This window comes from Triticum dicoccoides, chromosome 1B (genome assembly GCF_002162155.2).
Source record: "Triticum dicoccoides isolate Atlit2015 ecotype Zavitan chromosome 1B, WEW_v2.0, whole genome shotgun sequence".
NCBI classification, from domain to species: domain Eukaryota; kingdom Viridiplantae; phylum Streptophyta; class Magnoliopsida; order Poales; family Poaceae; genus Triticum; species Triticum dicoccoides.
The window spans coordinates 217851065-217872867 of record NC_041381.1 but is presented as its reverse complement, the minus strand read 5'-3'; the positions used below and the strand labels follow the sequence as shown (position 1 = coordinate 217872867).

Here is a 21803-nt window from a genome sequence, read left to right as displayed (position 1 = left end):
GCCACTGTTCGGGCGCTGACGAGGCCACCTAGGTGGCCGCGCTCCAGACCGTGCACGTTCTCCTCCGACACCCGCTTGTGTCGTTGGAAGAGTCCCCCATGCACCCGTGGCTCCAGGAAATCACCAGACTAGTGGAAATTGCTCGCCACCGCCCAACATCTAGGGACACCAGCGCTTCCTCGAGGGAAAGCCCCCTTCGGTCACTGGAGGGATGTCGCCACCACCTCAGCAGGGGAGCCCCGCGTCCGGCGGAACAGGTGGCCGTCATGCAGGCCCAGTCTCTCCGAGACCACCACCGCCCGTGTTGACGACCTTGATTGTAAGAGGGGAACCGGCGCTTCCGAGGAGGACACCGGCAAGTGGTACCCAGTGCATCTTTCCACCCGGCAGAGAGGTGATTGAGCACCACTTATCCGTGTGCCCAGGCGCGCACCCCGTCCAGCAGAAGGGAGTGCCGACAAGCACCCGAGCGACAAGATTTCATCCATGCGGAGGAGAATCGGCTCCAGGAGGCTCGTTTCATCCGCGAGGTGATTCACCCTGAGTGGCTTGCCAATCCTGTCAAGTGTGGTCCTCAGTTCCTGATGTGCACCTGTCTAACATGGCTGCAATTTTTTGGTCAATTCCCAAGCTCTCTATTCTAGTACTTGTCCAACTCTTTATTTAAACTATACTCCATTTTAAGTATTTGTGTGTAGATATTATCTTGGCACTAATTTACTTTGTGTGATGTAGTCACGCAAAGAGAATGTGTGATGTACTGCATCTGCATGTTGCTTAAGCCCCAAAAGAACTGGCCCTAAATTGGAGAACATGGGAAATCATCTCCTGAAGTGGTTTCTGAATTAAAAAAATCAAGAAAATGGATCTTTGCGCTTCATTGCATTGAAAAGATGGGAGAGTACAATCCTCCTAGGAGGCTGGTGTTACATGGATCAAGCTCCCAATCAATGGACATCCCAGGATGTGGGCAGAACAACCTTGAGCCCCTGTGCCCCGGCTTGTGCCCAACATTTGGCCTTAGCTTTAATCCTATCCACTAATGCTTCGGTCGAGGGTTGCGCATTTTCAAAGACGCATTCGTTCCACTGCTTCCAGATCATCCAGGGAATGAGCACGGCGATGGATTGTAAGCCTTTGCGCAGCGCGTTAGTAGTTACTTGTTACAGAAATCTGTTTGTTAGAATACATTTGGGTCAAAGTGTCATGCCCCATATATTAAGACACAATTGAGGGTATTTTCTAGAATATACCACACATTTAAGACATCTCCCCAACATTGAGAAGATGTTCCACAGATAGAAAAACATATAAGGAAAAAATGTGGATATCACTAGTCTTTGGGTTACTCATTAAGGTTTTAACAGTTTAAAAGTTCTAAAAATTATGAAAATAATACTTGAACATCACGATTATGATATAAGACGATCCAACAGAACGATTGCAAAAAGACGACTTCATGTACCCACGGCAGAAAAAAAACAATCATTGCAGCTGACCGCGACATAGATGAACTCAACTATATGTTTTTTATCGTCTGGGAGGACATAAAGCCGTAGTTTTTCAACCGCTCTGCTCGACCATCTTACATCATAATCATAGTGTTACGGCGTTCTTTTCATGATTTTTAGGAACTTCTACACAGTCAAAACCTTAGAAGAGTTCCACAGTAACGATTGACAGAAAATTCTTTACGTACATGTATACATACACACATTTATGTTAGTTCAGAAATAATAATTGAGTTACTACTTTCAATGCTTTTAGGTCATTATGCAATATAAAGTACCACTATATGTTTTTCTATCAAAAAATGGGGCATCTTTTCAACTGGAAATAAAAAGTATATTTTCTTATATACGAATTGAGGCCTTGTATTTTTGTCTCACCCCGGGGCTTCCAATATCGATATGTCAGGACCAGGCCTGCTCACAGCTAACGCTAGATATTTAAAACGCAGAAGTATTGACACATGGTGAACAACTAAATGCGAAGAGGACAAATAAGTACCCTATGAATTAGGTGTCCAGACTGAAGTCAAGCAAAAATAACTAAGCATAGTATGGTAATTGGTAACACCAAACACCTGAAACTTCCAATAGAGCAATGGCAAACATATAACAGACACATGCAATGTATGTTATGCAGTCTGCAGGGTTATAGACATAAGGATCAATTTGTTCTTGTGATGTTGTGCGATGCTGCCCTACAACATCTAGTTAGTTATGGGAATCTTTACCAATTCTAGTAAGTTTGTTCTGTGGTGGATTCCAAGAGGATGGTTTCAGCTAACTGTGGAATCCAAAAGTAGAAAAAAGTGGTTTCTAAAAGCGGCGACAATGACAACAAAGACTTAATAGCAATTCTGGCAAACAAGAAACAGTGATGTGTTACCTAATCCTGTTGCACTAATGCTCCCATGTCGCTGTATGGTGACATTTCTTGCTCTATTAAAATTTATGACAGTTCCTTGCACAAGGCCAGACACATCAATATCTTCAACACGGCATATCTGCATGACAAAGTCCGCCATGGATTACATGTTAAAAGGTATTATAAGAAATAAGAAATATGTGAAGCATCACTGCATGTGGGATGTTTAAAAATTTAAGAGTGCACCTGTAGAGTAAAAGACAAGGAAGAATTCAGATTGCAATCCTCAGGCGGATGAAAAATTTCCATAGGACAACTCTCATTTTCGCAATTCAATTTTGGGGCCCTAGAGTAGCCACAAAATCTCATTAACCATTTGAACATCTCCATTACAAAGGAAAATAGCATAAGAGAAGTATTTAACACTAGAACAAAGGACGTAGTATTTACACATCATCACCGCTCGCGTTTATAAGTGGGCCCCGTAGAACAGCTCCACGTCCAACCTAAAACGAATTATGAATCAATTAGCACATTCTGTTCTTTGAATGACCATGAAAAATCAGAAACATCTAAGTGCAAAAATGGTGTATGAAACTGAATAAGCTAGACTGCAAATATCAAAAACCGCAAAAGGGTTTATGCTAATGTACACCGCATAAGGAATAGAAAACAGAAGGAATACTTCGAATGTTTGTACTCTGCATTGTAAACAATTGGCAAAAATATTGAACAGTTCAATTATGAAACAAAAAATAGTTCATCACATAAGATAAGTTCCAACAATCAAATTCAGCATCTTCATTCTTGAGTTTCAAGAGAAATGAATAAGTGAATAACAGGATGAACGATACTGTGTATAGAACATGCAAACTGGTGATCAAGCTACTAAAGAACAACTTCACGATGCATCAAATTAAGATGACATCAATGGCAGTACCAAACCTCTGGATACAACTTAACTCAAGCCCAGAAAGTTCTCCCAATAAAGCCATAAAGCACAATAAGGAAAACTTTCGCCCAATCAATAAACAAACCAAAATCACTTGATTTACCAGTATGTTGTAGAATAGTGATAAAATAAGACGTTGTGCCTCAATTGTGTCTCCATTTCCGGATAAATTCAGAACGCCTTGACCATGAATTCCAAGATTAGCATTAGAATGTATCACTGATGATTCCTGACAAGCACGTAAACAAAAATATCATACAGAAGGTAATGGCAGGTAAAGGGGGGTGTACAACTTACAATAGTAGGCCAATAACGTACCCTCAAAACTATCAAATTGCTTCCTTCCAGTAAAGAAGTTGCAACTCCTGAATCTCTGCCACCATCAATAACCATCCTAGAGTTCCACATAAGGAGCATCTTTACGGACATTCTTAGAGCACCAAAGACCTGAAATTATTTAGAGTGGTGAGGTGTAAATGCACCAAGTAGAGGGCCAAAATTTTCTGAAAATAGATAATGAACCTGTATTGTAGAATCACTCATAAGAAGTTCCTCAGCCAATAGTTCAAACTCTGAATATGGGTAATGTGTCAGGCCAAAAGTTAGAGTAGCCCGAGATAGAAGACTAATTTGTCCTTGTGCCTGAAAATAAGAAAGCAAACAAAAATGATTATTGGAACACCTTTTGGATAGGATGGAATAAACAAGTAAAGAAAACATGAGTCCGCTTATAGTTTTTTTTTTTCGAGAAAACGCAAGAAGAGCTTGCATTTCATTGCTTTGGAAAGAGGGTTTCGGTTACAATCCTCCTAGGAGGGAATTACAAGGCTGAGGGCATGTTAGTGCACGTCCCAGGTTTGGGGCAAGATGGCACGAAGCCCGAGGGCGCCGGCTCTGGCCCAGAGGGTGGCCTCGTCTTTGATCTTCGTGAGCAGGTCGGTCGTCGAGGGCTGGCCTCTGTTGAAGACGCAGTCGTTGCGGTGCTTCCATATCATCCATGGGACGAGGAGGGTCGCGGAGGCGAGGCCCTTGCGCATGAGTGTTGGGGTGGCATGTCGCGCCGTGCGCCACCAGTCGTTGAGAGAGAGCTCTCTGTCGGGCGGGGCGCAGGGGAGCCTGAGCCAGTGCAGAACCTCATGCCAAATCTGTCTGGTGAAGGGGCAGGCGAGGGTGAGGTGGTGCATGGTCTCGGGGGCCTGATCACAAAGGAGGCAGCGTGCGGGGTGCTGCAGGCCGCGGCGGGCGAGGCGGTCGGCAGTCCAGCATCGGTCCAGGCGGGCGAGCCAGTGGAAGAAGCGGAAGCGCGGCGGCGCCCAATTCTTCCAGGTGAGCTTCCATGCATCGCAGCCCAAGGAGCCATTGAAAGTGGCGAGGTAGGCTGATTTGGCGGAGTAGACGCCGCTTGTGCTCCACTTCCAGACGAGGCGATCTGGCTCGGCGGAGAGTGTCGTGGCGCTGATAGTTTGCCAGAGCTGTAGGTACTGCCCGATCTCGTGTATGCCGATCGTGCCGTGAATGTCCCGTGCCCACTTGTTGGCCTGGAGGCCATCGGCGACGGTTCGGAGCTTGCGGCGGCGCTTGGGGGTGCAGGCGTAGAGGAGTGGCATGATCTCGCAGACGGAGCGACCGTCGATCCAGCGATCTTCCCAGAAGAGGGCCTCCGTGCCGTTCCCGATTTGCATGGTGGTAGAGGCGAAGAAGAATGAGCGCTCCTCAGCGGTGAACTGCAGGTCGAGGCCTGCCCATGCTCTGGTGTTGTCCGTGCGGCTGAACCACAACCAGCGGGTGCGGAGCGCAAGGCTGGTCCGTCCGAGGTCGCGCACGCCGAGGCCACCGAGCGAGAGCGGCCTAGCGACGCGATGCCAGTTGACATGGCAGTGGCCTCCGTTTGCCTCCGCGCGCCCAGCCCACAGGAAGCCGCGCTGAATTTTCTCGAGTGCGCGGATGGTCTTCTTGGGTGGCGCGAGGGCGAGGAGCTGGTGGATCGGTATTGCGCTGAGGATGGCTTTGACGTACGCAAGGCGGACGGCTTTGTTCATGAGATGCGCCTTCCAGGTGGGGAGCATGCCGGCCGTTTTGTCGACGACGGGCTGCAGCTGTGCGGCCGTCGGGCGATGCAGAGTCAGAGGGATGCCCAGGTACGTGATCGGGAGCTCGGCGAGGGGGCAGCCCAACAGGTTGACAGCAGCCGTGACATCATCAGCGGTGCATCGGATCAAGGTGGCCGAGCTTTTGTTGTAGTTGACGAGGAGGCCTGAGGCTCGGCCGAAGAGCAGCAGGATGCTCTTGACGGCGGTGATGTCGGCAACGGTGGGGTGGCAGAAAAGGATCACGTCATCGGCGTAGAGGGAGACCGAGGGGATCGGGCGCCGGGGGTGTAATCGCTGCAGGACGCCCAGCTCCGTGGCACGGCGTAGAAGGCGACCGAGCGTGTCGACGGCGAGGACGAACAGCTGCGGGGACACTGGGTCGCCCTGGCGAAGGCCACACCGGTGCCAAATGGTGGGGCCGGGGTCTCCGTTGATGAGCACCTTCGTGTTGGCCGAGGAGAGCAAGATGGCGAGCCATTCCAGGAAGCGGTAGCCGAAGCCGTACTGCCGGAGGACCTCGAATAGGAACGGCCAGCTGATGGTGTCGAAGGCACGAGCGAGGTCCAGTTTCAGAAGGGCGCGAGGGGCCCCGAGCTGGTGCAGGAGGCGTGCAGACTGGCGCACGAGGATGAAGTTGTCGTGCAAGCTGCGCCTAGGGATGAAGGCATTCTGGCAAGTGCTGACGAGGTTGCAGAGCTTCGGCGCGAGCCGGAGCGAGAGGACCTTGGCGAAGATCTTGGCGACGAGGTGAATTAGGCTTATAGGCCTAAAGTCGCCGAGACCGCGTGCGTCCGCGCGCTTCGGTAGCAGGGTGAGCAGGGCCTGGTTGAGGGAGCAGAAACCTCGACCGCGCAGCTCGTACAGTTGCTGGAAAATGTCGACGAAGTCTTGTCGAACAATGGGCCAGCACGCACGCAGGAACTCTGCGGTGAAGCCGTCCGGGCCCGGAGCCTTGCGAGCGGGGAGTCGCTTCACAGCGTTCCAAATTTCCTCGGCGTCAAAGGGGGCGTCGAGGTCGTCGAGGTTGGTGGGCGTGATCAGCTCGGAGAGGTCGAGGCTGCAGTCGCGGGGCGTCTCGTGGCCGAGCAGGGCGTCAAAGTGCGCGTAGGCCGCGGCCGCCATGTCGCGGGGGGCGGAGATTGGGGCGCCGTCCACGGTGAGGCAATGAATCCGATTCTTCTGCCGGCGATACGTGCATTGCCGGTGAAAGAATGATGTGTTAGCGTCGCCGTCCTTTAGAGTTGCGATGCGGGCGCGCTGTCGGGCGATGGTGCGCTCGAGAGAGGCGAGGCCGAGGTAGGAGGCCTTGATCTGCCGTCGGAGCCAGTCTTCGTGCGGGGACAGGGGCCGGCTCTCCTGCGCCGTGTCCAGCCTGAGAAGGAGCTCTCTGGAGATAGCGAGCTTGAGGCGAACGTTGCCCACAGTTCGCATGCTCCAGCTAGTCAGCTTGCGCGCAGTGATTTGCATGCGCTGCATGAGTCGCCGAAAGGGGTCGCTGCAATGGGTGGAGTGCCAGGCGTCCGCCACAGTGTCATGGAATCCATCCAAACGTGTCCAGAATTCCTCAAAGTGGAAACGGCGATGACCTGGCGGCACCGGTTTGCAATCAAGCAGCAATGGGCTGTGATCGGAAACAACGGAGGCGAGGCATCGGAGATGGCACTCCCCATGCAGTTCCTCCCAGTCGGGGGTACAGAGGACGCGGTCGAGGTGCACCAGGGTGGGGGGTGACTGCTCGTTGGACCACGTGTAGCGCCGGCCATTGAGGTAGACCTCTTTGAGGACAAGGTCGTTGATCGCACGCCGGAAGCGACCCATCATGCGGCGGTTGAGATTGCCATTGCTCTTGTCTTCGTCACGGTAAATGAGGTTGAAGTCGCCACAAAGCATCCAGGGGCCGTTGCAAGCCGCCCGGACGTCGCGAAGCTCCTGTAAGAAGGCGATCTTGTCGGCGTCTAGCTGCGGCCCATAAACCACGGTAATCCACCACGGTGTGTGTGCGCCGGAGGGGGCGGATACCTTGGCCGTCAGTGTGTGTGACGTGAACTCAGGGTCCGAGATGGCTACCTCCCTGCTTTTCCAGGCAAGCAAGATGCCGCCACGGGTGCCATCCGCGGGGAGGTAAACATAGTCGTCGAATTCCGAGCCAAGTGCTTCGAGGACAGTCGACGAGCAAACCAAACCCATCTTTGTTTCTTGGAGGCAAACGATAGACGCGTTAGCGGTTACAACGAGAGAACGAACGGCAGTACGGCGAGCGCGCGCGTTGAGGCCGCGCACATTCCAGATCAGAATCTTGGGCTCATGATCCATGGAGAAGAGGTCGACGGAGGGGCGCGGGGGCGCGGTCATGCCTCAATCGGGCTGCCGGCGACCACCGTGGTGATCGGCGCGATCGTGGGATCCGCTGGTAGCTCGCGATCAGCCAGCGCGGCAATGGCCGAGAGGATGGGCAGAGTGATGGGCGTGGCGAAGAGGCCTTCGTACGCCTTCATCTCAACCGAGGTGATCCTCTAGTCGACCCCGACGATGCCCAGGGTGCGCAGGATGTGGATCTGCGAGCGCCGTTCGGCCGTTGGGGGGGCTGCAGATTTGCAAGGCGTGGAGGCGGCCGAGCGTCCGCGCCGTGGGGTGAAGTTGGGAGGCACACGTCGTGGCCGTCTGCCGGGGGGTGGGAGGGCCGCATCCGCTTATAGTCACAATACATGTTTACCAGTTGACCTTTTCCTATCAGTGCAAACAATAGGTGATAGGTAAGTCTTAGGCACTAAGTCAGCAGAAGCAAAATTTGTTTTGTCATCCTGTTTAGCAGCCACTTGTACTCTGTAACTTGAGGTGTAAACACTAGCTAAAAGTTTGTGGGCTGTCAGGTTCCTTGTACAAATCGACTTACCTCTGTACCAACCTGCCCCTAGTGCTCTCTCTCTCTCTCTCTCTCCCTCTCCCTCTCCCTCTCCCTCTCTCTCTCTCTCTCTCTCCACACACACACATAGATATATACACATATAGCACGTAATAAACCATCTAGCCGCATACCTGATACATGTGTATGTTAGGAAGAAAGATTTCCAACAGTAGGTACTATTCTACTCCCTCCATTCAAAAATAGAAGCCGCATTACTATATGTGTGGTCAATGTTTTAAAACTTGCCACTAATATATGTGGAAGTATATGGATTAGCATGTAAGAATGTTATCATTCTATTTGAATTGCAAAACACGTTTATGTCATATATCATTTTACAAAAACAAATTTTGTGGGAAGCGCACATTGGAGGCTGGAAAGTCAAGCAACGCCTTATATTTCAGGCAGCTAGCTTCACTAGCAGGGAGCTGCGACTACTTACGAGAAATGCAGCACAAAAGTATACAAAGACATATTATGTGACTTTGATGGTTCAAGAAAGCACAAGAGAAGTCACCTGAATAACAGCAATTATGTATCTGACTAAAATGACAAAAGAGGATTTCTGTAAAGAAAATTGTTGCGCGAGTTTATCTCCACAAAAGTAAGAGAAACAAATGCAGTGCTAGTAGCAAGATCATTATAATACACTGTCAATGGAGATGATATTTAGGCCTCAGACCTGAAGACGACTCCAGCGCAGGGGCAGAGAAACTTTTGCATGATTCTTGATAAAAACATTTGTCCAGAGTGGCTCATATGGGGGGTCTAAAAAAACTGTATCAGTTTGTGTGCTCAAGTTATTGTTGCTAACAGTAATACTCTTAGGTACTTCTTCATAAAGTGTCCCAGCTGCTCCTGCATTGTCTGGACATCCTGAACTCCTCCCCCCTTAAACGTAGCATAGGTCAAACACCAACAAAAAGTATGTCAATAAGCTTGTACAAACTGGGCCATTTCCATCTAATAACTACACAGTTAACACAAATATTGATAGCTAGCAGAAATTGCTAATGGCGCTTGAGCTCCATGGAGCCCAAAAGTTAACAAGTTCAAAAAATAAATTTTTAGGTTTCAAAAAATTATGAAAAAAATACACACATACCTATGGATGTATACAACTTATCTGTAAAGTTTCATGGCAAAATAATTTTTTATGCAAGCTATCAAAAATAACAAATCATGTATATCTAGCACATGTACTGTTCACTATAAAAGTACATGATTTTTTTGTAGTCACATCAATATGTATTTCATAATAAAATTTTACACACATCTATTATACATCTATAAGTACTTGAGTATTTATTTTCAGAATTTTTTGAAACTTAAAGAGTCAATTTTTGAATTTTTTAAAATCCTCACTCGATAGCTAGTCCTTTTATAATGAATGACCTTATAAAATATGACCAAAAGATAGGGGGTATTATTGAATTGATCAATTTGTTTGGTAGCAAATTACAGCTACAGATTCCAACATAAAATACTTTGTCAAATTAGAGGGTCAAAACTCTGGACCAGCACGATAAAGTTCGCTACCTAACCTAGATCAGATCACGTAGTTTCACTTCACAATCTACCAGTGTTAAACAAATGAGAATGAGGAGAAGTCGAGTACATCATTTTGTCATTCCTCTCTCAGAATTTTTTGAAGCATATCAGGAACTGAAGCTACCCCCTTCCAGGACACCAGTACCACTTTCTAACAGGTTACTGGCAAAAACTAGTGGTTCTGGTCAGTAAGATTCATGATCTTTAACCCAAGTCCATAACCTAAATTTAGTCAGAAGAAGTTATGCTCATTGAAAATTTAGGCTCAGGGGAAATCTGGGAAAACTTTGCAACCAAGTTAATTTTTTCCATTCAAATGTTAGTTTGAAGTAGTATGCTTAGTTGGTCAGATTAATAAAAATGTAAAAGGTTCCCAAAATAGGCCACAATATTACAATAACTAAACTCTACGCAATGGCTCTCCAAACCTGAACAAAGTAGCATCCATAAACCAAATCAACATTCTTTTGCCCCTTGATTAACATTTAGCCCGAACAATTGTGAAGACCAGAAAATAAATTCAACTCTATCAGAAAAAAGTGTGAATAGTATGATATGGCATGTTATAAGCAAAAATAACTCCATGCAGCCCAGCAGCTAGAACAGAAATGCAACGATCCAACTGGAAGCCCGTATTGGATTACCATGAACAAAAAAATGGGTGTCATCATGCCTACTGAAAACATCAATAGAAACACGTCCTCCACCTCCCCCAGACAAACCATTGCCTCCACATGCACTTATTTTGCCACCGCCTTGCCTGTTCCAAGAAAATATTAGATAGGGTCAACTGAATTACCAATGGCCTATAACCAACATATTTGAGTAAAATGGAATTCTAGATCATCATCAATTAATTCTGTTTTTAGAAACAGAGTCCTGATAAGCAAGAGTAAAGTTCTTCAAAAATATATAATAAGTGTGAGAAATGTACATATGAAGGGCCCTGTACTTATAGCAGAGAATGATAACGTGAATGTATGCTATCATTCCATCAAGCCTAAAATGAGAATGATAACATGAATGTATACTATCATTCCATCAAGCCTAAAATGATTCAAATATCAATCCCTCTTCACATTCTAAGCAGATCAAAACACTGTTCCTAAACTAGAGATGGTGAAATTGCATTGATGCACTTCACTATTGAATTAAATTCTAAACTGTTCCAAAATCAGGTAGGTATGCACACTATGAAGTGCAGATGTTTACCAAAATCTTTCTAAAAAAATTGCACCAAAATCATTGCAAAAATACTCACATGGTTGCAGCCTTAAGATAGATGCTTCCCCCAGAGCCACCCCCACCCTTGGTGCCACCATTACCGCCATTAGCAATAACTGTTCCATTCATAACAATTTCATCTGCAAACAACCACACTACTCCGCCACCCCCGCCACCATAGTCCTTCTCGACGCTAGTAGATCCCCCTTTGCTCCCATAGCTATTCGGGGTCTTGAGCTCAGACCACGCATAGGTATCACCACCCCACGAGTCCTCCTGCGTTTGCCCCTTATTGACGTAGCAGCTTGCGCCGCGGCCACCATGCCCACCACCATCTCCATATATCCCGGTTGGTACGCCGCTGGTCTTATCCGGCGGGTTGCCGGCAAGCGCAGTGGTGTCGATAACGGCGTCGTCGCCGAGAGTGATGTTGGTGGCCGCGAGAGAGACCCATCCGGCTACGACACGGGCGCCATGGCCGAAGCGGATATCACCAGACAAATTGGCGGAGACAACGCACCCTGGCCTCTGGCAGGTGACAGAGACACCGTCGAGGAGCTGGAGGCTGCCATTCCCGCTGATGAAGACGCCGCCGCCCTCGAGCCGCACGGACACGGGGACTACGCAGCGCGTGTCGAGGTCGCCCACGCCACCGAGGTCGCCGGCGCAGGTCGCCGCCGGGGCGGCCGGCGGGGGCGGCAGCGCTGGGGGAGGCGGCGGCGTGTAGTCGTGAAATGTGAGGATCGAGTACGCCTCCGCTTCCTCGGCCCCCCGATCGTACACCCCGGGGCTAGGGTTACCTGATGCGACGGCGAGGAGGGCAAGGATGAAGAGGTGGTGGAGGCGGCGACGAAGGGGGAGGGGAAGGGGAAGGGGAATGTGGTGGGCCATGGGGTGGGAAGCATCAGAGTACGAGCGCCACGGGCGGTAATAGGGGCAGGGTTGGGGTTGGAATCAAGGCCAGCGCGGCGACGGCGATCGCCGGAGACGGCGAGGTGGGCCGTCGGGGCTGGGGTTTGGTGATGGTTGTTTGCTTTCCACTCTTCAGTTAGGGCGTGTTTGGTTGCCTGGGTGCATCTGTCATGCATTGCATGAAGGAGCTTGGCTGGGTTGGCCTGGTTGAGCTCATGCAAAAATGAGTTGAAATGTGTGTTTGGTGTACTGCATGAGACGAGACAAGCTCAGCTCAGATTTTGTTTGGTTTGTTGCATGTGTGGTTGCATTAGAGATGCGGCATACAACATATGTTGTTTGGTAGGTTGTATGATGTGGGTGCTTGTTCATGTATGTAAAAAATATAATTTTAGTGACATGCACTCCAGACTAGATATCTTTGCTGATTGAAGTAATAAAAGAATATATATTCACATGTCTTCAAAATTGCAGAGATGATTTAAGTAAGAAAAGCAAAAATTTAGCAACATCTTTGCTGTTTGTACAAGTATATAAGCAGTTTATATACACATAAGCAATTGATGGCACAAAATAGCTAAAGAAATGCATCAGGATAATAGAGAGTGCACATAAATCGGGTATCCAGTGCAAGTACATCTTAAGAGTCCACATATTATAGAGCCACAAATTCGTATGATCCATATTACAGTTCAGCACATCCTAGAGTTCACATATTAGATAGCCATAAATTCATATTGGGCGCATTACAGTCCAACAAAGGAACATAACATAAGGTCCATGTTACATTCCTTCACATATATAGGGGCATGGTTTTTCTGACCAAATACAATAAAATATGGTCAGCTTCGTTGAATTAGCACATATTTGCTCACACTCCACCCTTGGGCACTTCATCGCTGGTCACGGGCACTCCATTCTTTGGCAGTCCATCCTTGGGCATGGGCACTCCATCCTTTAAAGCCCTTTTCCGTCTTCACTCCACTAGCCATGAGCTCTACAAAGCGACGTAACATGAACCCAGTCATTGGAGATGTCCAGCGCAATGGGTGATTCCCACCGCCATGCCCACCATCAGCCGCCATCTCAGCCATCACTCATATGTATAGAACAAACAAAAGGAAAGGAGAAATGATTACATAAGAGAACAAAAATTTATATCAAGTCTAAACAGCAACATAAGGTAGTAAAAAACGGCAACATAAGGTACATGGCAACCTGCTCCTCAATGCAGGTATGAATGCTGTCTTCCAACAATTTCCGATCACGGAACAAGTTACACAAGTTATAAAATGGGGCCCTGTTCATCCTTAGTAAGTCATGGCAATTTATATCATTGGTTTCATAGATAAAACGTAGATTGGACAACCTAGCTACGTCTCTCTCAAGCATAACATAAAGAATTGGTGCACGATAGTTTCTAATTCTAGCCCTCGTAGTTACTGTGGCCATATAGGCACACGAAACAGCAATCAAACCAGCAGCTTGCACTATCAGCGTATCTCGGGTCTTGCCGTTGTCATCCATCTATATAAATTCAGCACAGATTTATAAATTAATAAAGGCATGGGAACTGATAATATTAACATCATTTGCATCATCAAATCAAAATAAAATATATGAACAAATTGTTCAGGCAGTTAGCTCATATAGATCCATAATAATAAGAATAATCAGCTCACAAATATATGCACTATTTCTTCCTAGTACTGATCCCTTCTAATTTCCACAAGTTAGCTCACATAGATCCATGATAATCAAACAAATTACTTGCCCAATAGCTCACAGATGCATGCTAATCACACAGATCCATAGAAGAGGAGGTTCAGGACATGGCCTGTAGAGCAAGAGGATGCGTTGTGCACCCGGAAGTGGGCTGAATGTGTGTGGAGGGCAGGGGTGAACGCACGTGCTCGCGCATGTGTGCGTGTGGGTGCACGCGCCTGTACAGGGCCAAGGGGAGCAACTCCCATGGCAACGGCGGCCATGGCCGGGAGCTCGGCTCCGACCAAGACGCACCCGCCTGTACAAGAGCGAGGGGAGTAGCTCCCATGGCGACGACGGCCATGGCCGGGAGCTCGGCTGCGACCAAAGCGCGCGCACAGGGAACAGCAGCAGAGATAGATGAGAGGGATTCGAGAGGGATGGGAGGAGCCGAGGAGGAGAGTCAACCTCTGCGCGGAGAGGATGCGCGCCGGCGATGTGCTCGCGAGGCGACGGGGCGGCGAGATCCGTTCGCAGTAGAGAGGAGAGGGGTGAGGAGTGCGGCGTGGATATGGGTGTGAACGACAGGGAGAGAAGCCCTAGCCCTCTTCGCTCGCGTGGGTGCAGGCATGGGCACTCGCGCGGATGCAGGCTCGCGGAAACGGGCGAAACTTGCGTGCGAGCTCAGCCTGGCTGGGGGGCCTATTTTGCATCAGTCGGGCCTGGCCCAGAGCGACGTGCAGCCTACCAAACGTTGTGAAAATTGCATGGTGGGTGCGATGCAGGTGCGAGACAAGAAACCAAACACGCCCTAGCGAATGGGATTCAGTGCGCACGGTGCGGCGGGAGAGAAGAGAGTTGGGCCGTTGGATGTGCCTAGTGATGTGGTCGAGCTAGTGGGGTCGTGGTGCAGAGGCAGCAGAAAAAAGGATCAGGCATTTTCGCTTTCTGGATGTTTGAGATGTGTTTCTGTTAATCGGTTTTTTAGTTTGAAACTTTTGGTTTTGCTCATTCTAAATAGTTTCGATTTTTTATGACTAATTCGTTTTCTCACTTTCTAAAAAAAGTTTAGGTCGTATTTTTTACTAAACATAGATCAATTTAGGCATAAAGAAACTGAACCGGCTATTTTTTGAAGAAAAATTCGACCAACTTAAATGCAGATAAATCCTTGTTTACGAATATTTTTAACCGTGATGTGCCTGCTACCAACAAATTGGACATCTTTTCCAAAAAAAACAAATTGGACATCTACGATAGTCACTATATCATAATGTATTTTTTGTTTAGTACAACATGTTAAGCAAATGTTAAAGAGTTATGGTTTTGATATCTATGCGTAGGATATCATCTACATGGCAAAGTCATCTTCATAGAGATCATGTTTCTTTTGTACACGCTTTTTCTCTATGTCACGTCTTTTTTTCTCTTCCACGTTAGCATATCTCGCGAATTCTAGAGGATTCTGTCGCCCATAACTCAACGGCACCTCCACGATGCATCAAGTGGTGGTGTGATCCCAAGCAAGGTCACGTCACATGGTGAAGGATTCCCACAAGGTAGTGCACAACGAACTACTTATTTCGCACGTATCATCTTGGCTCTGCAAGCGCCACTAGGTTGGAGTAAGCTTGCGGGCTTGTGCCGACGTATGCACTCGAAGAAAATCTCTATACTAGAGTGTTTACACGTTATCTTTTTATAGATAAAGTTGTATATCACATCTGTTTCCATAGAAATAAGTGTAAACTTTGATACTATACTTAGATCTAAAATATGAAGATGTTGTTTCTCATCTTCTTTAACTACTACTGTGTCATCTCTAGGAAAAACAACAACCATACATTTCTCCACGAGAGACTTCTACATGTATTGTATACCTTACTTACCCACTCGTTAGTGGGGTTATCTTAGGAACGGGAGTTCTTGTTCTCAAATTCAAAATTTAGATTCTTTTGTAAATATTGATGCTACATTGATTAAATACTTGTCAAATTGAAAAAATAGTCTCTTTACCAAAATGAGACATAACTAAAACACAATGCAATGTTGGCCATTCTTTGATATTTAGTTAAGCTTTGTCGCTCGTTTGAGTAGGACCTAAAATATCAAAGAATGTCCTATTGTTCATATCAATGAATATATTATATATCGAGAATACAGCGTTAGAGTCTTGCGGCCATGCTCCGGTGGGATATTTGATCAATGTATATTCAACCAACATATATTAAATCATAAATTCCTTGCTATTACTTAACTCTTTTCTATGTTGTTTTTCACCGTCAACTACATTTAAGGACTCTCACTAATTATCTATGAACATGCTGGTTATCAAGTAGAGGGAGTGAATAGACGATTTTTATGAAAGTCTTCAAGACAGATAATGTCTTCGAAGACAGACAGTAAAAAACAACAACTAAACAGAACACAGCGGAAGATAAACTACACTAGCAATGCAATAGAGTCAAAGTACAATACAGGGAATGCACGAAGATAAGTAGTAGCTAGGGATGAATGTCTTCACACAATGAAGATAATGAGAACAGGCAAGCAGTGACTTCACGAAGCTAAACTGTAAGTAAAGGGGTCAAAGTGATAGAACCAGTTGCCTGACAAAGACAAGGATTTGGCATACCAGTTCCAGTTGCTGTGACAATTGTACGTCTGGTCAGGGAGGTTGAGATTGAACTCAGAAGACCACGTCTTCACCTTATTCCCCTTGAGTTAAGGTCACTTAGTCCTCGCCCAATCACTCAGGTAAGTCTTCAAGGTAGACTTCCAAACCTTCACAGACTTCGTTCACCGTCGATCCACAATGACTCTTGGATCCTCAGAACGCAAGCCTAACCGACTGGAAGATCATAGTATTCAAATGTAATAAGTCTTCGGATCACGCAGACAGAAAGACTTCAATGATGTCAAACACTCTTTGGGCTCTGGGTGTTTTGGGTTTTTTCCTTGCAAGGATTCTCTCTCAAAGGCTTCGGAGGTGGGTTACTTTCAACGATAAAAGTCATGCACTAACTTTGAGTAGCCATCAATTTATGGTGGAGGGGGTGGCTATTTATAGCCATGGCAACCCAACATGATTTGTCCGAAATGACCCTGGGTCATTCGGGAACCGACACGTGTCCAACGGTCGGATTTCAAACACACGCGACAGCTTGACTTGGGCTACAAAAAAAGTTGACTTATCCAACTCAGGATAAGATTTTCTCTCATTATCTTCACTTGAAGACATATGATTTGGGTTGAGCATCACGTTAGTTTTCTTACTTTGTTCACTTGGACCCCACTTGACAGTTCGGTGATTTCTATGACTCAAGAAAGAAGAAAATAAAACTATGAAAGAAACTACGTCTTTGCACTCCATTACCTTCAAGCGAATGTCTTCACGCGTCATTGTCTTCGACGCGAATGTCTTCACGAACCACCAATGTCTTCATACATTTTTAGGCGTCGTCTTCGATGGGTAAACCGAATCAATGGGGACTTCTACCTGTGTTTTCCTGTGAATATCACAAACACATTAGTCCCTCAACCATGTTTGTCGTCAATACTCCAAAACCAACTAGGGGTGGCACTAGATGCACTTACAATCTCCCCCTTTTTGGTGTTGATGACAAACTGGTTAAAGTTTTCAATGGGATAAAAGTATATGAAAGTTAAAGAACATGGTCATTGGCTTCATGAAGTTGAAGGGCTCCCCCTGAAGATGTGCATATAAGTAATTTGCCTTTGAATGCAAATGCACATTGCAGGTTTTGCTTTCTGGAGATCTCCATCTGTTCATGAAATCAAATCAAAGTACATATAGAAATGTATTAAAGATAATGACATGCACAATGACAAATGGGCGTCTATAGAATGACTTCATGCGCATAAGATAGAGTTTAAATGGCACATAACCAAAAACAACAAGTGTAGCAGACGTCCATCAGTACTTAAGTGTTACAACTCAAAACCAAATGTTCACGAACGAGAGTTGCAAACTTAACAAAAATAGCACCCGACCCAATAATCCCGCTTGAAGACTATCAACCCACATGCTTCTCCCCCTTTTATCATCAAATGACCAAAAAGGAATGAAGACATAGGGTGTCTAAGTGTTCCCGGAAGGTGGTTGTAAAGATGTTGTTGCAGCCGGGTTGATGTTGAAGTTGGGTGGTGCAGTGGGGCATGATGCAACATCTTGGTGCAGTGAAGCTATTGCTAAGGAAGTGTCGTCATCGTCCTCATCCATGACGCATGCAACAACTGTTGGGGCGGATGATGAGTATTTTGAATATTTGATTGACGGTGTAGGACGCCACTTAGCTGATTCTGGGGTCTTGGAGTCAAACTTGAAGTGCTTTGTGAAGCCATCAGCAATGAGATCATCTCCAGAACAAAGCAGTGTGAGGCTCTTCCAAGCTCGCCGGCAGGCTTCATGTGCGACAAAGGAATTCTTGGTGGAGAGATTGCGGATGCGATTGAGGTCAACAAGAAGACTTTGCATTTGGCGTGTCATCCAATCATGATGCTTATCATGCTTTCGATGGAGTGAAACAAGGAGTTCCCTATCAGTCAATGTACGAGCACGCTTCTGAGGCCTTTGTGGTACTGTGCTAGTGGTCACATCAGTGTTTGCGGGATGAGGCAGACGGAGCTGACCTACAAGGGGAACAGGAGCAACAATATTTGGAACATGAGTGGCTTCAAGAGGAGCGGAGAAGCTTTGATAAGCAGGATTGTCTTCACGGAGTGGTTCTTTGGCTAGCTGATGATAGATGGCTTCATGCGACATATCAACATCAGGCAAGAAGACAACATGATTGCGAGTTGAAGCTTGATAGTTGATGGTGGAATGAAGCTTAATCAGCCGCATTATTGATGACCCACAAGTATAGGGGATCAATCGTAGTCCTTTAGATAAGTAAGAGTGTCGAACCCAACGAGGAGCAGAAGGAAATGACAAGCGGTTTTCAGCAAGGTAATGTCTGCAAGTACTGAAATTATAAGTAGCGAGTAGTTTGATAGCAAGATAATTTGTAACAAGCAAGTAATGGTAAGGGTAACAAAAGTGCGGCAAGGTAGCCCAATCCTTTTGAGGCAAATGATAGGCCAAAACGATCTCTTATGATAAGCAAAGCGTTCTTGAGGGTACACGGGAATTTCATCTAGTCACTTTCATCATGTTGGTTTGATTTGTGTTCGCTACTTTGATAATTTGATATGTGGGTGGATCGGTGCTTAGGTGTTGTTCTTACTTGAACAAACCTCCTACTTATGATTAACCCCCTTGCAAGCATCCACAACTACGAGAAAAGTATTAAGATAAAATACAACCATAGCATTAAACTTTTGGATCCAAATCAGTCCCTTACGGAATAGTGCATAAACTAGAGTTTAAGCTTCTGTCACTCTCGCAACCCATCATCTAATAACTACTCCACAATGCATTCCCTTAGGCCCAAATATGGTGAAGTGTCATGTAGTCGACGTTCACATGACACCACTAAGGGAATCACAACATACATACCATCAAAATATCGAACACATATCAAGTTCACATGATTACTTGCAACAAGATTTCTCCCGTGACCTCAAGAACAAAAGTATCTACTCACAAATGATAATCATGCTCAAGATCAAACGGCTATTAAATAACTTAATGGACAGGAACATATAATCTTCCACCAAATAAACCATATAGTAATCAACTACAAGATGTAATCAACACTACTAGTCACCCACAAGCACCAATCTATAGTTCTGGTACAAAGATTGAACTCAAGAGATGAACTAGGGTTTGAGAGGAGATGGTGTTGTTGAAGATGTAGATGGAGATTTCCCTCCCCAAGATGGGAGAGTTGTTGGTGATGATGATGACGATGATCTCCCACTCCGGGAGGGAAGTTCCCCCGGCGGAATCGCTCCACCGGAGGGCAAAAGTGCTCCTGCCCCAGTTCCGCCTTGAGATGGTGGTGCTTCGTCCCGAAAGTCCTCTCCTTATTTTTTTCTAGGTCCAAATGACTTATATACCAGAAGAGGGGCACCAGAGGTGGGCCGAGGAGGGCACAACCCAGGCGCGCCCAGGTGGGTTGTGCCCACCTGGTGGGCCCCCTATGGTAGTTATTTGCTCCAATAATTCTTATTTATTCCATAAAAATTCCTCGTGAAGTTTCAGCTCATGAGTTGTCAGAATAGGTAGCCTGACGTAGCTTTTTCAGGTCCAGATTTCCAGCTACCGGAATTCTCCCTCTTTGTGTGAACCTTGCATATTATGAGAGAAAAGGCATTAGAATTACTCCAAAAAGCATTGTTATGCATAAAAACATCATAAATAATAGTAGGGAAACATGATGCAAAATGAACGTATCAACTCCCCAAGCTTAGACCTCGCTTGTCCTCAAGCGAAAACCGAAATCGAAAAACATGTCCACATGCTTAGAGAGAGAGGTGTCGATAAAAACAAAATACGGACATAGAAGCATCATGTATATTATTATAACAGCAACAAGCTTTAATAAAACTTTATCATAGAACTTTTATCATATACTTCTCATGAACAAGTAACAATTCATCACAACATCGAAGTATAAAGTATAAACTCTATTGAAAACCAACAAACTATGTTCTCAGTCAACTTTGCAACTACAATTCATCATCTTTTCAGGAAGGGTCACGTATCGGAGCCTTTTTGGCAAGTCCACATACTCAACCATCATATAGTCTTCTATGATTTCTAACACTCACCACATACACATGAGCAAAATGTTTCAACCGGACATATAGAAAGATTGGGGCTTATAATTTCGCCTCCCAACATACTCACCTCGAGGGTGATGTCAATAATAATAACTCATGATACCCATATCCAACTGGATATATGTTCCTAGATATTTCCTCACCACATGATGCTTGCCAAAAGAGAAAATAAAAAGGAATAGAGAGAAGAACTTTGACTCTTGCATAAAAGTAAATACATAAAAGTAAAAGATAGGCCCTTCGTAGAGGGAAGCAGAGGTTGCCATGCGCTTTTTGTTTGTATGCTCAATACCTTAGTGCAAAAGAACGTCACGTTATATTGCCCCTTATGATAGCAACCTTTATTATGCAGTCTGTCGCTTTTATTCTTTGCCATCACAAGTTCGTACAACGCTCAATTTTTTCTTACACTAAATGATCTAACACTTTTAGAAGCATTTTTTATTGCCTTATTGCACCGATGACAACTTACTTGAAGGATCTTACTCAATCCTTAGGTAGGTATGGTGGACTCTTCAAAACAATATGTGGGTTTAAGGGTTTTTGGATGCACAAGTAGTATGTCTACTTAGTGCAGAATTTTTGGCTAGCAAAGATGGGGGACAAGCACCACATGTTGAAGGATCTATGACAATATAAATTCTATGTGAATATGAACAAACATAAATCATTACGTTATCTTCCTTGTCCAACGTCAACAATTTTGGCCTTTAATATTTTGATGGGGGATCACCATCACAAAAGATCTCCAAGATAGTTTATTTGCATGTGAATCTTCTCTTCCCTTATTAATTCTTTCATGAATTGCATCATTGACCAATGCTATGTTTGTCAATCTCCAATAATTTTTTCTACTTATACTCTTCCTTATGTGATGTCATTACTTACCATAAGATTAGCGTATGATCTTTTTCATTTATTTCTTTTCTTTTATTGAACATGAAAGTAAAGAAAACAAACTCAAAGTAAACTTTACTCCCTCCGTCCCATAATGTAGGACGTTTTTTTAACATTACCATAGTGTCAAAAAACGTCTTACATTATGGGACGGAGGGAGTGTTATATATCTCGCACACGATTACAAAGATAGATCACTAAGCAAACTCTCGAAAAGAAAGGATCGAACTAAACTTTTATTCATCTAAAGCAAAAGATAACTATGGATCGAACTAAGATAAGTAAAGGTAAAAGATAATGGAGGTGATATGATACTGGGGCACCTCCCCCAAGCTTGGCACAAGCCAAGGGGATTGCCCATACCCGATAGTCAAGTCTCCTTTGGTGATGAAGAAGGAGGTGGTGGTGATGAAATAACTCCCAATATATCCATGAGTGCATCCTT

The 21803-nt window shown here is 45.7% G+C and overlaps 1 protein-coding gene and 1 long non-coding RNA gene across 2 annotated transcripts in view; both read right to left on the bottom strand.

The window, feature by feature from the left end:
• LOC119328931 overlaps positions 1-12190 on the bottom strand; it is a 24767-nt gene extending 12577 nt beyond the window's left edge. Inside the window, exons 1-9 of the mRNA XM_037601925.1 lie at positions 11133-12190; positions 10516-10631; positions 9003-9211; positions 3848-3967; positions 3644-3772; positions 3429-3554; positions 2824-2879; positions 2620-2719; positions 2395-2512 (exon numbers count right to left, since the gene is read on the bottom strand). Coding sequence (XP_037457822.1) covers positions 2395-2512; positions 2620-2719; positions 2824-2879; positions 3429-3554; positions 3644-3772; positions 3848-3967; positions 9003-9211; positions 10516-10631; positions 11133-11986 — 1828 coding nt within the window. The 5' untranslated portion in view covers positions 11987-12190. The remainder of the gene's footprint in view (positions 1-2394; positions 2513-2619; positions 2720-2823; positions 2880-3428; positions 3555-3643; positions 3773-3847; positions 3968-9002; positions 9212-10515; positions 10632-11132) is intronic.
• Positions 12191-12606: 416 nt separating this feature from the next.
• Positions 12607-14356, bottom strand: LOC119328923. The gene is made up of 2 exons (XR_005159222.1): positions 14180-14356; positions 12607-13534 (listed from the first exon to the last, which is right to left on the bottom strand). It is a non-coding gene; the product is annotated as an uncharacterized LOC119328923 (long non-coding RNA).
• Between the last annotated feature and the right edge of the window lie 7447 nt (positions 14357-21803).